This window comes from Rhipicephalus microplus, chromosome X, assembly GCF_043290135.1.
Source record: "Rhipicephalus microplus isolate Deutch F79 chromosome X, USDA_Rmic, whole genome shotgun sequence".
Lineage (NCBI taxonomy): Eukaryota > Metazoa > Arthropoda > Arachnida > Ixodida > Ixodidae > Rhipicephalus > Rhipicephalus microplus.
This window is the reverse complement of record NC_134710.1, coordinates 240,045,067-240,059,591: the sequence shown is the minus strand read 5'-3', so window position 1 is coordinate 240,059,591 and position 14,525 is coordinate 240,045,067. Positions and strand designations below refer to the sequence as shown.

At 42.4% G+C, this 14,525-nt stretch overlaps 1 protein-coding gene across 6 annotated transcripts in view; it reads right to left on the bottom strand.

The window, feature by feature from the left end:
• Positions 1-14,525, bottom strand: part of LOC119187804 (uncharacterized) — a 214,571-nt gene that overhangs the window by 183,689 nt on the left and 16,357 nt on the right. For 4 of the 6 annotated variants that reach the window (XM_037435890.2, XM_075878856.1, XM_075878855.1 and 1 more), the window contains exons 4-5: positions 5,801-5,944; positions 2,751-2,805 (exon numbers count right to left, since the gene is read on the bottom strand). In XM_037435890.2, the coding sequence (XP_037291787.2) occupies positions 2,751-2,805; positions 5,801-5,944 (199 nt within the window). Of the gene's footprint in view, positions 1-2,750; positions 2,806-2,876; positions 3,136-5,800; positions 5,945-14,525 lie in introns of those variants that run through there. The other 2 variants (XM_075878857.1, XM_037435891.2) reach the window with 2 other exon arrangements.

Genomic DNA, 14,525 nt, shown 5'->3' with positions numbered 1-14,525 from the left:
ATCAGAAATGTCTGAACCACAGTCAACATTACTTCAAGAACAAAACTTGATGTCTATCTACGATGAATTACAAATAGAGAGTTGAAACTAAACTGTAGAGAGTTACGTAAAACTTGTTGAGGTGCAACAGTGTCATAAAAATGAAGTCTTATGAGCGAAATGTAATATTAGAGGCTAGAAGCTTAAAGTATAGAAAGTGTTCTGCTTTTAATAGTACTGTACATACACTGCTCTAAAACTGTGATATTACCCTATGGTTTCAGTTTCGAATTTCGCAATAATGAAGTGAGTTCACTTTGTATAACATACTGCAAAAGTAGCATGCCAATAAGCTGCACACATTTATTAGTTGCCTGTTGGCGCTGAGGTGGTGCAGTAAAGGGTTGGTGCTCATAAAGAAAGAAGAAAGGAAAAACATCACACCACGGCTACTAGACGCAGTTACCCAGGCAAAATGCAACAATAATGAGCAGATATCTTGTTGTTTGTTAGAAAGCATGCAGAGTCCCTTTAAATTTTTTATGGTCTGCCTAATGATTGTTTAGATCCTGGGCTGCTGCCAAAATAATGATCATATTTTTCAATCCTATGTCTACTGCAGGGCAAAGACTTTTCCCGTGTTTCTCCAATTAATCCGGCCCTGCACTTGCTACATTATCGCTACAAACTTCTCAGTCTCATCTACTTGACTAACTTTCTGCCTACCCCTTGCTCGCTTGCCTTCACCTGAAGTCAAGTCTGTCACTTTTACTGATCAGCAGCTATCTTGCCTTCTCAATACATGCCCTGCCCATGTCCAGTTCCAAAAGGATCAAAATGTGGGCCAGTTGGTAATTCATTTTCTTTGTTCAGCGAACTGGGAGCGCAGAGAAAACACAAAGGACGAAGCGAGGAACCACACAACACGTGTTGTGTGGTTCCTCGCTTCGTCCTTTGTGTTTTCTCTGCGCTCCCAGTTCGCTGAACGAAGAGAACATGTCCAGTTCTTCTTTCCGATTTTGACTAAAATGTCTTTGATATTTAGCAAGAGTCAGAGAGCTCGTGTTTGTTCTCTGACTCATTCAGCTCTCTTCTCGTCCCCTAAAGATACTCTCAAACACTTTTCCAAGTATTCATTGAATGGCTTCATTAAAGGAGTTTAATGCTTCACAAACTGCCACAAAGTATTTTATAATCCATCTAGTATAAGCAGAGTTACAAAAATTTGCTCACATTTTATGAACTTTCTCTTCTTCATACCAGCAAGAATGCCGAGAGCAATGCAGGTCGGGAAACGACAAAAAGGCAAGAAGCTACGTCTGTTCGTAGGCACACATCATGACTTTGACTCTTTTGCTTTGAACGCACAGCTTACTTACAGTGTTATAACAATAATATTATCTGGGGTTTTATGCCCCGGAACCACGATATGATTACGAGAGATGCCATAGTGGAGTGTTCTGGAAATTTCAACCACCTGGGGTTCATTTAACGTGCACCTAAAACTAAGTACACAAGCCTCAAACATTTCCACCTCCATCGAAAATGCAGCCGCCGAAGCCGGGATTCAATCCTGAGCCTTTGTGTTGGCATTCAAGTTCCATAACCATTAGACCACAGCGGTGGGGCCTTACTTATAGTGTGATCGCAACTGAGCACTCGGGCACATCATGGCATCCTGCGGCAGCCGCAGTAACAATGCAGCTCACAATGCTCAAATCAGCCAAAGGCCGTGGACTTAGTCTATATGTTGCAGTCATTTGAGTTTACAGCATCATTTGTCGGGAGCAGGGTGAGCAATTTCGAGCTGAATTTCTAGGCTGTGTGATCGTGCAGCACTACAATGTTTGTCTCACGTGTTCTCAGAAGCATGGACTACCAATTGGCAGATTTTTTTGACCATGCTGTAAATGTAATGCAGGGCCCCTTCGAGGTTACACCTATAATTTTTCTTTCCATGGCTCACTGCGTCATTCTCACTTTGGGCTGAACACTTTTTGTGGGCCTCTAGGTCTTTGCCCCGTAGGTAACTGCTAGTAAGATGCAGCTGTTACATTCCTTTCTCATGAGTGACACTGATATAGCAGCCCAATTGTCGTTTAAAAGGTTTGCTTCAACGTTTCCATACACTATCGATTTCTTGGCAGCATCTAAAGTTCCTTGTAGTTATCTTCCATAGATGGTTTTGTTGTTTTGTAAAAACAGCATGGACCTGCATGGTCAGTCAAATAAAACTTCCAGCATGGGACTTCCAGTGTTCTTTACTTCCAGTGTCTTTACTGACAGAATTCTCTGGCTGCTTCTCCCCAGCAATGAATGTTAAGCACAGCGTCATTGAAAGCCTCTTCACCAGTATTGATACTGTGTGTCCCCAAAGGAAATGGAGGTTATTAAGCATCAAGCTCAAAGAATGCTGAGTGATGCCATTCAGCCACCTACAAGTCCCTGGGCATTGCCTGTTGTACTGGTAAAAAGAAAGACAACCACACTCTGCCTCTGCATTGACTGCAGACACCTTAAGAATTCGATGGCCATAGGCCATCAAATTTCAAACGTAAATCCCGGACTGCTTTTGAACTTCATGAAGTGAACCCGGGCCAAAAGATTAGCCCCTGCCCCAAACAGCTCGTAGATAACTCAAGATTTATGGCAAACAATGTAGCTTTCTTTCTAAGACACCACTTCTATATTACCCTGCATACACTGCTGCAGTTTCATCGCAAGCCAACTGATGATTAGTCTACTGACATTTTGTTTCATAGGCTACTCACCATTTACAGCACTTCCTCCCCTGCTTTGAGATGTCCTATGAACCCTTGGGCTTACCTGTAAAAGAAAGAATTGTATGCAAGAACATAAAAATTTGGCTAGAGAAATAATATAAATCGTTTCCTTACCTTGCAAAACTGATTTATCTACTCCAGTTTAGCCTGTCAAAACTATACAGGCACTGCGACACCTAGCAGAGTAGATAGTTAAGATTAATTTTTACCCTCTAAAGCAGGATATAGGCTTTCATGAAGCTTACCCTACAAGGGGACCAGGAAGAGATGTGAGTTTTCCTGATCAACAGCGTTTCCTCAAGATCAGGCCACACGAGGCCAGCATTCGTGCTAGCTGGGAAACAAGGCGCCAAAGAGAAGGGCGTGCTCGATTCTGACAAGAGTATAAAAAAAAAATCGCCAAAAAATACCGTTTTCCTTGCTAATAATTATGTTCATCGCAGCGAGACCAAGCGGAATACCATTTCTGGGTGAAAATAATGACATACAAAAGCACAGCACATGAAGCACCAACCACCAATTGAGTTAATGTTTTAGAGAGTACAGCACAGGAGAAATGTTTGTGCATATGCACTAGGATCAGATAGAAGCAACCCGACTCCGCTTATCTAGAAAAGACACATTCTGCAACGCCTGATCTTGCTTCACAACATCTTTACCAGAGGGTGCTATGAATGAAGGAAAACTGAGAAGGAAAGACACCGGTCCACGAGCAGAGCCATGCCCTTGAGTTTTCTTTGTTGCTGCCATAGCAATGGCGCACAGTGGCGTTTTGGCACGTTGTTTGCCTACCCACTTTGTCCTCTGCTCCACGCATACCACTCACCACTGCGGCCACCTCTGGCATCTGCCAGTCACCATACATGCACTCATGAGAGCCAGCTGTCAAATGTTTTCCACCTGCCTCAACAGATAATGGTACGAGTTATGAGTAGTCAGCTCAGGACAAAAGGGAATAAGAAAGTATATGTGAAAGATGAAGAAAAGCAAAGGAAGAGAGCAAGGGAGTGAGCTAGACGCCCCTATCCACACCGTATGGTTAGTTCCAAGCGAATGAGTTGCACAGCGACGGAGTCTGCACTCATGCTTCATCTTACTCTATGCACATACACAAACCATTTCACAGACCACACCAACTAGCCCAAGGTGTCCTGCTGAATCAAGCAAAAACTTACTGGCAACATTTTATAGATAAATAAGTTTCTTCCCTGTAACAAAAGTGGGCTTCACTGCACATGAGTGACTTTCAGTGTACTGCACCATTTTGGTTTGTTTTATCAACATGCTTTAACACAGAGCACTGTGTTGTAAAATTTCTCTCACTCGAAGAAGTTGAACTGCTACACTACAGTGTCTCTCATAATCAAATGGTGGTTTTCGGACGTTAAACCCCACATATCTATCTAGAAGTTGAACTGTTTTCTTTTCATAACTGCACATACTTCTAAGAAGCTTTTCTCAGCTTTTGCGCACTAAATTTTGACCATTTTTTCTACCTGGAACATTTAGTGTTTAGCAAGTGAAATAGGGTGGCAAATGTTATTTTGGAACGTTATAAATTTATAGAAAAGGTGAAATATGAAAAGTATTTTTTCTTAGTCATTCAAATGAGAACTTAAAGCTTCACAACTTTTGTTCTAGGAAAACTAGAACCATAAAATTACCCTTGTTATGCTCTTTGATATCTGTAGAATCCAGTGACACTTCATTTGGGAGGTTCAAAATAGCCAGTAATTAAAAATGTAATCAAATGATGTATTTATGAATGATTAGTTTAAAATTAATTTCATAGTGCAAACAAAAGCTAAGGTCAAATTTAACATGAGGACATGCAAATACATAAACACCAAGGTTTTTGTCATCACTAACTTAAATAATAAAGCATCTTATGTCTAAAAATGTCTTCCCCTCTTTATGGGGGTATATGTTATGGACACTTTATGGGGGTATATGTTATGAACAAAAAAACCACCTAGTGAGGGCAGCATTGTCCTTTGTATCAGGTTCTTAAATTATGTACAAAATCTGAGCTCTCTATCATTAAGGGTTCTTGAGAAAAAAGTGGGGCATATGTGTCCCACTGTTCTATGAGCATATTTAAAAAAATGGGACATTATGAGTTTCACTGCCTATTGAAAAGGAATCGTTTAAAAAAAAATTTTTTTGAGAACTTACTGCTGACTTACAAACAATGAAGAGGGCCTACAAACAGCAGCTCTCAACAAACAAACACTAACAAAAGTTAACTAAGTGACCACTGAACATCCAGTCGCTAGCAACACTCGAGCAGCAGATGTGGGTACTGGGCATAATAAAAATAAAAGCAGAATAATAAATGGATCACTGCAAGCAGTTGCACACAATGTTAGCCTGGCTCTGCTTCTGGAAATATCTCACTGAATGGTTGACAATTTTGCATTGCACAAATTTTTTAGGAAACTCTATTAGTATGAGTGAATAAAACCACTATATAGCACATTTAGAAACTCGTGGGTGTGAAATAAATTTGTCAAGCTTGCCTCTCATGCTGAATGAGACGGAGAGCATGCCAAAATATGATGAAAAATGGGTACAGGATGTGCAAGCAGAATGGCTAATTTGGAACACTTGTATGTTCTGCTACCTTGTGAATACCTTCAAAACAACTACCGAAGCCGCTGTCTAGAACATCCATTTTGTTGCACTAAAAGTCTGAAAGCAACCGATTCGGCAGTATTGATATCAAAAATTAGAACATGAAGAAAAACGTGGGACATATGAGGCCCGCTGCCCCACATAGGGTTATTTAAGCCGGAAATAAACCAAGCAAACGTTTCTGTCTAGTTGACTGGAACATTTAAAATGCATAAAAAATCATTTTGGGCCTTCAAAAACTGCTACATTGTCAGTGTATAGTCTATTAGCAAAGACTAAATCAATATTTATAGCACACAGTGGCTGAACATAATTTAAACTATCTGCTTTCTCATATGCATGCAACTAAAGTAATCTGCTTTTTCGTATGCATGCAACTAAAGTAAACCAGCAATACATCATACGAGACATGAAGAAGATGTTCCAGCTGTCCCAAATCTGTACACAAAGTTGCTCGTGGAGGTGACAGAGCTTGGCTGAGCAGCAAAGTTGAAATGAATTGGTCCAGAAGAAGCAGCAGCGCAAAGCTTCTGACCAGTCCTGTTTAGCTGCAAAGCAGAGTGAGGACAAGTACATCATCTTTCAAACTTTACTACACCACCCAAAAACGGTCATTCAGCTCTTCAAAGACCAATGAAATTATTGCAAAGTGAGGCTGCATAAAATTAAATAAATAAAGGCAAGTAGTATGTCTCGATGACCAAAAGGAAAACAACAAAGGAACAGAAACCATCATGACGAGCACTTACACGTAGTATCACAAAATCTCAAGGTACCATCAACCAAGCTCAATAAAGTTGCTCTATCCAACTTCTTTTTTTTTTCCCAGAAAGTACATACAATCCCAAGCTAGCATGCTGCAAAATTGAGGACACATTTTGATAAGAAAGCATCCAAAGAAACTGCTAGTTAATGGGGATGAGGGTCTTAAAAAAAGTTTTTTTATTTATTATCCTACTGTCATGAAAATTACCATGCATGCATACCATTGAATGGAGATTTCAAATCTGCAAACAGATTTCAAATATCTCATTTAGAGAAAAAAGTAATGATGACATTCCACATTAAAATTAGATAATTTCTTATGGGTCGTTATGATAACTCGCAATAAAAAAAGTTAGTTTTCAAAACTACATGTTTCCTCAAAAAGATTCATCCCACAGGCTAAAGCAAACTATCTGTCAAAACGGCTACTTCTTTGATCAGAAATAATTTTTAAACTTGATTGATTGATATGTGGGGTTTAACGTCCCAAAACCACCATATGATTATGAGAGATGCCGTAGTGGAGGACTCTGGAAATTTCGACCACCTGGGGTTCTTTAACGTGCACCCAAATATGACCACACGGTCCAGCAGCGTTTTCGCCTCCATCGGAAATGCAGCCGCCGCAGCCGGGATTTGATCCCACGACCTGCTGGTCAGCAGCCGAGTACCTTAGCCACTAGACTACCGCAGCGGGGTACATTAAGTTTTTTTTGTAGAAAAATAGGCCATAAACACAGAGCGCATACTAGGAGCTTGAGGTAGGCTGCATTTTCACTTTCTACTTTCCAAAAAAGTGGTTTTACACTTCAATAAATGCTGTTTTATCCTGTTATGCCCAGGAACAGTTATGCCTTCAGAAAAATTGCGAGAAAACACTGACTGTTTTTACTCTTCTTGCACAGTTTATTTTAAAAATATATGAAATTTTGTTTAAATAACTTAAGTAGTACTAATTGGAAATAATTAATATTGTATAATATGCTAGTCACTGCACCTTCTTCACAACACGTCAAAGCTGCAATAGCTACTTATCGTGACACCTATAGTAGCTTTTAGTAGTGTTATTGAGGTATCACATTCAAAATATCAAATATGATACAGTAGGCATTACAGGGTTAAGAAAAGCACAAATGTGAAAAATATGCACAAAGGGCCACCCTTTCCGAATTGCAAAGAAAACTAAACATGTTTTTTTTTTCTTTTTTTTTCACATTTTCTCCTAACCGATTCCCTTAAGCCATCATAGTGTAATTTGAAGAGGCACGAGTATCAATACGTCATCAATAGGCACTCATACTGCATGCAGTCAACGCTCATGTGGTATCGTTGAAAATGCATGAGGCTGCACAGTTAAATAAGCAAGGGTCTTAAAACTTTTACTATGCTAATTTCAAGCTGTGACCGTTCAAATAAGAACTGGATGACGGTCGCAACGTTACAACTGCCATCCAATCTAGGGATACATTAGTAAGGGACATTCTCGAAGCTTTTTACACTGTGGATGCAGGAGGCTTATGCATTAACTATGCGCCAGTGACATTAAGAGGAAAAAAAAATGATATTTTCTTTGACATCAAAGGCTTCACGATGTCATGGTGATATCAGTTTTCATGTAAAAGCATTCATCTTTTTTTCAAATAAAATTCAGTTGATATTTCCACCTGTCTGTGTTAGGAATTCCTTCTGGTCCTCGAGTTTTTTTAGCAATGTTTTGTTTCTTTCATTAAGTATACTAGTTTAGTGAGAGGAAGCACAAAGCACTTCGAAATTCTCATTCTGAAAGCTGGTTCTTTACACATAAGTAGGACTAAAGTTATTTAAGGTTCCCAAACACACACTGAGCAGGTCTGGAAGGGCAAAGAATAGTAGTACTAAAAAATATAGTGATAGGTGCACTCAACCATGTTTGCCTTGACTATAGGTCAGCAAAAAAAGTGGAGCTCACTCATAGTTACTTGGGAATTAAATTTTATGCTTAGGACTCACTCAAACTTATCAAAGTTGTCCTCAACCAAACTTACTCATACTCAGACTTGCAAAAATATAACTCACTGAGATTTATTCATACCGACGCGTGTCTACATCTGGACGATAACGATGATGGGGGATTTAGTGGGCACGAGGTAGTGGGCCTCTAGCTTCACTCGAAACCGAAGAAGACGATCTTGTGGCTCAGCACTTCCACCAGTGTCGCGGTACAACGCAAATAAAACACAGGTACACCTTGGGACAACGAAATCAGCGTGTTCTCAACAGCTGAGCCACAAGATCGTCTTCTTCAGCCTCGAGTGACGCTAGAGGCCCACTACCTCGTGCTCACTAAATCCCCCATCATCGTTATCATCCACATGTAGACACGTGTCATTTGCCTCTCTCTCTTTTGGGCCGCAATCCTGTATGATGCTCCACATGCCCGCTGGGAGCGGTTCATCGAGTCCACACACATTGTCACCTCTAGAAACTCCGATGCATCGCTCCAGTCGACGGTCACGAGGCCTCGCGCCAGAGCTCACTCACTCGCCGGAACCAGCTAGGCACCGCACACCTCAACCAATGGCCAACGCAAGCCCGCAACAGGTGCCCCAAGGCAGCTTTCCGACGCACCCATCTCAAATGACCATCTTTCAACCCCTCGTTCCCGATCGCTTCAGTTGCGGTGCCCATGAAGACGTTCAAGACTGGCTTGACCACTACGTGCGTGGTGCCAAGGTAAATCAGTGGTCGGAACAGGAAAAGCTTTCACGCGTCTATTTCTACTTTGACGACGGTGCTCGTACTTGGTATGAGAATAGAGAAGGCAATCTGTCAGCTTGGCCCGACTTTCGACAGAAGTTCATCGACACCTTCGCCAATGTCGATAGAAGGGACCGTGCGCAGCAGTTATTGGAGCTACGGGTTCTAAAACCCAACGAAACCATTGCAATGTTTGCCGAGGACATGACTCGACTCTTTCATCGAGCTAACCCGCACATGACAGAAGTCAAAAGTTGAGTTACCACATGCGCGGTGTCAAGGAACAGCTTTTCGCCGGGCTACTGCGTAACCCTCCAAGTACCCTGGTTGACTTCATTAAGGAGGCTACGACTAACAAGCAGGCTCTTCATCAACGCTGCAGGCCATATGACCGCATCTCCAGCAATGTTCCAATCAATGCTATCGCCATGACGTCTGAGAGTCAGAGCTGCTTGCGAGACTTGATTAGGGAGATAGTTCACGAAGAACTGCAGAGGTTGCGAAATCCTGTTGCTGAAAATCCCATCGCGTCAATCGCTGAAGTCGTACGCGACGAAATCCACCAAGCGTTGTCTACGGCTGGTCCTGATGCTCAGCAGCGTCCTATGAGCTACGCTGCCGCTCTCCGACGCCCACCACCCGCTATGCCGACACTGTACCACCAGGTGCCAATGGCCCCTTCGTCTCTGCCGCAAGAGCAGACACTGCATCAACTACCCAGCACCTCCACCACTGTTGCGGTACAACGCGAATAAAACACAGGTACACCTTGGGACAACAAAAGCAGCGCGTTTTCAACAGCTAAGCCACAAGATCGTCTTCTTCGGTCTCGAGTGAAGCTAGAAGCCCACTACCTCGTGCCCACTAAATCCCCCTTCATCGTCATCGTCCACATGTACACACGCGTCAATACTTAGACTCACGGCTTTCTACGAATCTAGCGGGCCTGAGTGGTAAGTAAACTCATGAGCTAGTTTGACGTTCTATGGCCTTAAAACTTGAAACACACCTGGTTAATGCTCTCATTTTTTCTGTGGCTATGTAGGGGTACAAGTCATAGATTTCACAACAATATTTGACTAAAAACTTTTTTGTAGCTGTGATGACACTGTAGAGTTTTAAAGATCCCATGTACTGCCAAACAAACTCATTTTCAGTCATAAGGAAAGTCAATCCCAGGTATTCTTTGGAAGCAAAGGTCCTCAAATATAAATACTTTATCATGGCCACACCGTGCAGGCTGTCGGTTCGAGGAAGCATAGAGTAGTGCTAACCACTGTGGGAGGAAAGAGAAAACAATGTTGCCCCCCGCACAAGTTAAACAAGATGGTGTTTTACAGGCAACCGGAAAATGTCCAAATGGGCTTCGAGAACACTCATCAAATAGATCTCATCGGCATTCATCGGTAACCCAATGGTGCTTAACAACGAAAACCTAATTACAAGGCCACTTTCTACAGTTAAAACAGTGTTCTCAGGGTTTTTTTTTTTTTTTTTTTTTTTTTACTGACAAAAAACTAAGGTACTCTAGGTGTTGTGCAAAGGCAATTTACAAATATATGCGAAAAATTTTGAGCCCCCTTAAACATGAAAAACACTTGCTTTATTCTTTGACAGTTATATTTTATTATACCGTAGTAAAAAGTTGACTGTTAAATAAAAAAAATTCAAGAATTTTTTGTTTTTTTTTTTCACATGGCAAAGCTCCACCACTAGCAGGTCAATATAATATCAAGGATTTACAACTGTTTGCTAACATCTAGGCCACTGCAATGCAGTGAGTGGTCTCTAAACTTAACGAAATTCAGTTGCAGATTTCTTTCTAAAGCTATGTAGTCCATCACTATGTAGTCCATTCACACAGATGTAAAATCAACTATGCTTGATCAGACACCTTGAAAACATGTGATGCTAGAATGATTGGTACGATTGTAAGAATGATCCATAATTCTGTAGGCAGAATCTGTAGGAACATTTTTGTTGCCGCTGGGTATATCTGCACCAAGAATAAGAATGTCCAGGTTTTGCTAGAATTTCTTTTCTTTGCATAATGCAAGTTGATATATGGCTTAACCAAGATAATTACCACATTTGACATTTGGCTCATTCCATGTTGAACAACCCCCCCATTTAGGTAACGATCTCAAATGTATTCAAAACCAAAAATTGCATTGGTTTATTGCATTGAAAACAGCAAATTGCTATAATATTACAAAGAAAAAAAAACATTTGTGGGCACGTGAGAGCCTTTTGAATTTCACAGAGTGCCGTTTGAGCAATGTTTGTGAGAAAATTTATTCCAAGAGCATTGTTTCTTGTTTCAATACCAAATTCGATTTACTAATTAATCAAAGGTGTTTAGGTAAAATGTTAAAAGACAAATAGTATAATTGTAATTTTTCTGGTATATAGGCATCCAGAAAATTTGCAAAAAAGTCCTTGTCTGCATTTTTGTTCTTTAGTATTATTGCATTATTTTAAGAGCATCTGAGTAATCACATCTTGATTTATGGAAGGCATATACTGTGTTAAAATATTTTTTATACCACTGAACTCTTACATTTGAAAAAAATCATGAATTTAGGAATATCTTCGTTTTGGTATACACTGAGATAAAATTTACACCACATGGTGCTCCAACTAAAAATCAGCTTTGCACTTCAATCAGAAGAAAAAGAGTTGTTCTAATGTAGCAGGTTTTATCACTAGGAATTTTCTTTTAAGAGAAAATTATTGTTCAATTTCCCGAATGATGGTTATGGGCTGCCATATGAAAGCTACCCTAACAAAAAAACCTTAACAAAAAAGAGAAGATTGCCGTCCATGGGAAACTTCAAAATTATTTTCTTCCTTAATTAAAACAAAAAATTTTACAATATAACTTGCTTTATAGGACTTTTTTTTTCAATTAGGGTATAAAATTGATTTTTAATTGTAGCACCATGTGGTATAAGCTGTTACTCAATGTTTACCAAAATGATAAATTTATCAAATTGATTATTTTTTTTTTCTCATGAAATATACAAACTTCGGTGGTTTTAGAATATTTTTAGTGTAGAATATACGTTCTATTGAGTGAGTAGTGATTACTCGGCAATCTTTAGCCAGTGTTTAAGAATATGTAGACACACTCCATGACGATGTGACCAAATGCATGTTGCCAACTATTCCCTGGAGTACATCGCACCATTCTTGTTGTTTTCAATTGCCTAATGAGCCATGTTTAACGAATTTCTTAATCAATGAAACTGGGCAGGAAATTCTTATCAGAAAGTTGTAGATCAGTTTGCAGAGTGTCTGATTAACAGTTTTTAACTTTTCAAATTTTAAGCATGAGTGCTTTTCTGCTTGCTATAGATGTCCACGAAATATGAAAAAATGTTTTGTGACATGCTCGCTTGCAGGCCTATGCGCATCGTGATTGTAGTGGTCCTCAACGTTCCACGCACTAATATTGCCACCTGGTGTTCTGTGCCAGTGAACAGTGGGTCAGTTCTGTGCCGGTGAACGAAGAAGACGAAGACGAGCAACCCGTGCCAGTGGAGACATCCTTTGTCTCTGAGATTTAGACAGTCGCGTCCCTTTGTACGTTCTTTCGAGTTCTTAGCGCGTGACAACTGGTGGAGGTGCTGGGTACCCTATGCACCGAACCTCTCCCAGTACAAGAAGCTCCAGCCCCATACCGGTGATTACGCCTGTTCACCGTGCTAGCCGCAGGATCCGTGAACTGGACCCTGAGTTCGGACTTCTCTCAGAGGAGATGACGGCCCCAACTATTCCAGGCAGCGCCGTCCCAAGCGGCTCCAACCCAGCCAGTATGGAAGGCGCAACGGCATTGCAATATACACTGTTCAAACCACGAAAACCGGATCCTTTTCATGGTGCTGTCCATGAGGATGTTGAAGATTCGCTAGTCCACTATGACTTCGTTGCCGTTCATGACATGTGGGATGACGCAGACAAGCTCCGACAAGTCTACTTCAGTTCGAATGACGGGGCACATGTTTGGTACGAAAACCGGGCAGGTGTGTTCTCGTCATGGGTGGACTTGAAACGCCGGCTTCTCGAAACGTATGCAAGTGCCGATCGCCGAGAGTGAGCTGAACGTGAACTCCAGTGCCATATGCAGATGCCATATGAAGGTGTAGCAATGTATGTCGAGGACATGACGCGTCTTTGTCGAGGAGCCGACCCTCACATGCCGGAAAAGAAGAAGGTGCGATACCTGATGCGTGAAGTGAAGGAGCAGTTGTTCGGTAGTCTTGTACGCAGCCCCCCCAAGACTACGTCAGAGTTTCTTGCTGAAGCCGTCCTGATTAAAAGCACGCTTCGGCAACGGACCCAGACGTACGAGCGACAAGTGAACTTTGCCTCTGCTATGGACTACATGGGTGGTCTTGGGGGCCACGTCGAGTTCTTCCGGGAGCTCATACGCTCTGTAATTCATGAAGAACTGCAGAAGTTATCTGTACCCTCGGCGCCCACTGTCAGTTCTTTGTCCGGCATCGTCCGAGATGAAGTTCAGCAGGCACTACGAGAACCGTCCTGTCAGACAGAGCCGCGGCCCCTAAATGACTTCCCTCGCATGTCGTATGCGCAAACTCTGCTCCAGCCAGCACCACCTTTGGCTCCACTTTCCACCGCGGCCCCTGCCATGCTTCCGGCAGACCAAACTGTGCGCCAAGCTGCACCACATTTCACTCCGCCTTACACCACAGCCCCAGCCATGCTTCAGGCAGTCCAAGCGGGCCCATACCTCAGTGACCGCCAACCGATTCCGCAAAAATCAGATGTGTGGCGGGACCCCGATCGACGTCCCCTTTTCTATCACTGTTGTGAACCTGCGCACATCTACCGACAGTGTACTTATCGAGAGCTGGGACTTCGTGGTTTTTCAGCCAACTCCCCACCTCCTAGGTTTGGCCAGCGGCCTCTGGAAATCGCTGACTACGTTGCTCAGCAGCGCGGATCGACATCTCGGCACCACTCACGCTCTCCATCACCGCGGCGGTTCTCGCCAAATCATCGCACCTATGTGGGCGTGGCGCAGGACCGGTCACCTAGCCCGCGTCGGGAAAACTAGCCTCAGCGACCTTCAGGGGCAAGGCCGCTCAGACTGGTCATGCTCAAGGCCCTTTATCGACGCGGACTGAAGATACTGACGATACATCGACAATGACACCACCGGCTGATTGCGGAAGAGTTTCCTTAGATATTCCTGTTCTGCAAGATGGTCGCGAAGTCAGCGCTTTAGTCGACACTGGTGCGGACTATTCCTTAATTAGCGAAAAGCTGGCCGCCCTTCTCAAGAAAGTAACGATGCCTTGCTGGCGTCGTTACAGCTGGCGGGCATATCGTCACGCCACTCGGTATGTGCACGGCAAGACTGCAAGTCCGCGGTTGTACATTTGTTGCCAGTTTGAGCGTTCTCCGGCAGTGTTCTCGAGACCTGATCATTGGCATGGATTTTCTCAGGGAGCATGGTGCTATAATTCACATTCGACGGCGTCTAGTCACTTTCGTGACCACAAACGCCATAACAGCTTACGCCGACCCCACCCACTCCCGAGTGTCTCTTCGCATCGTCGATGACGCTGTCACGTTACCAACCCGTGCAACTGTTATGGT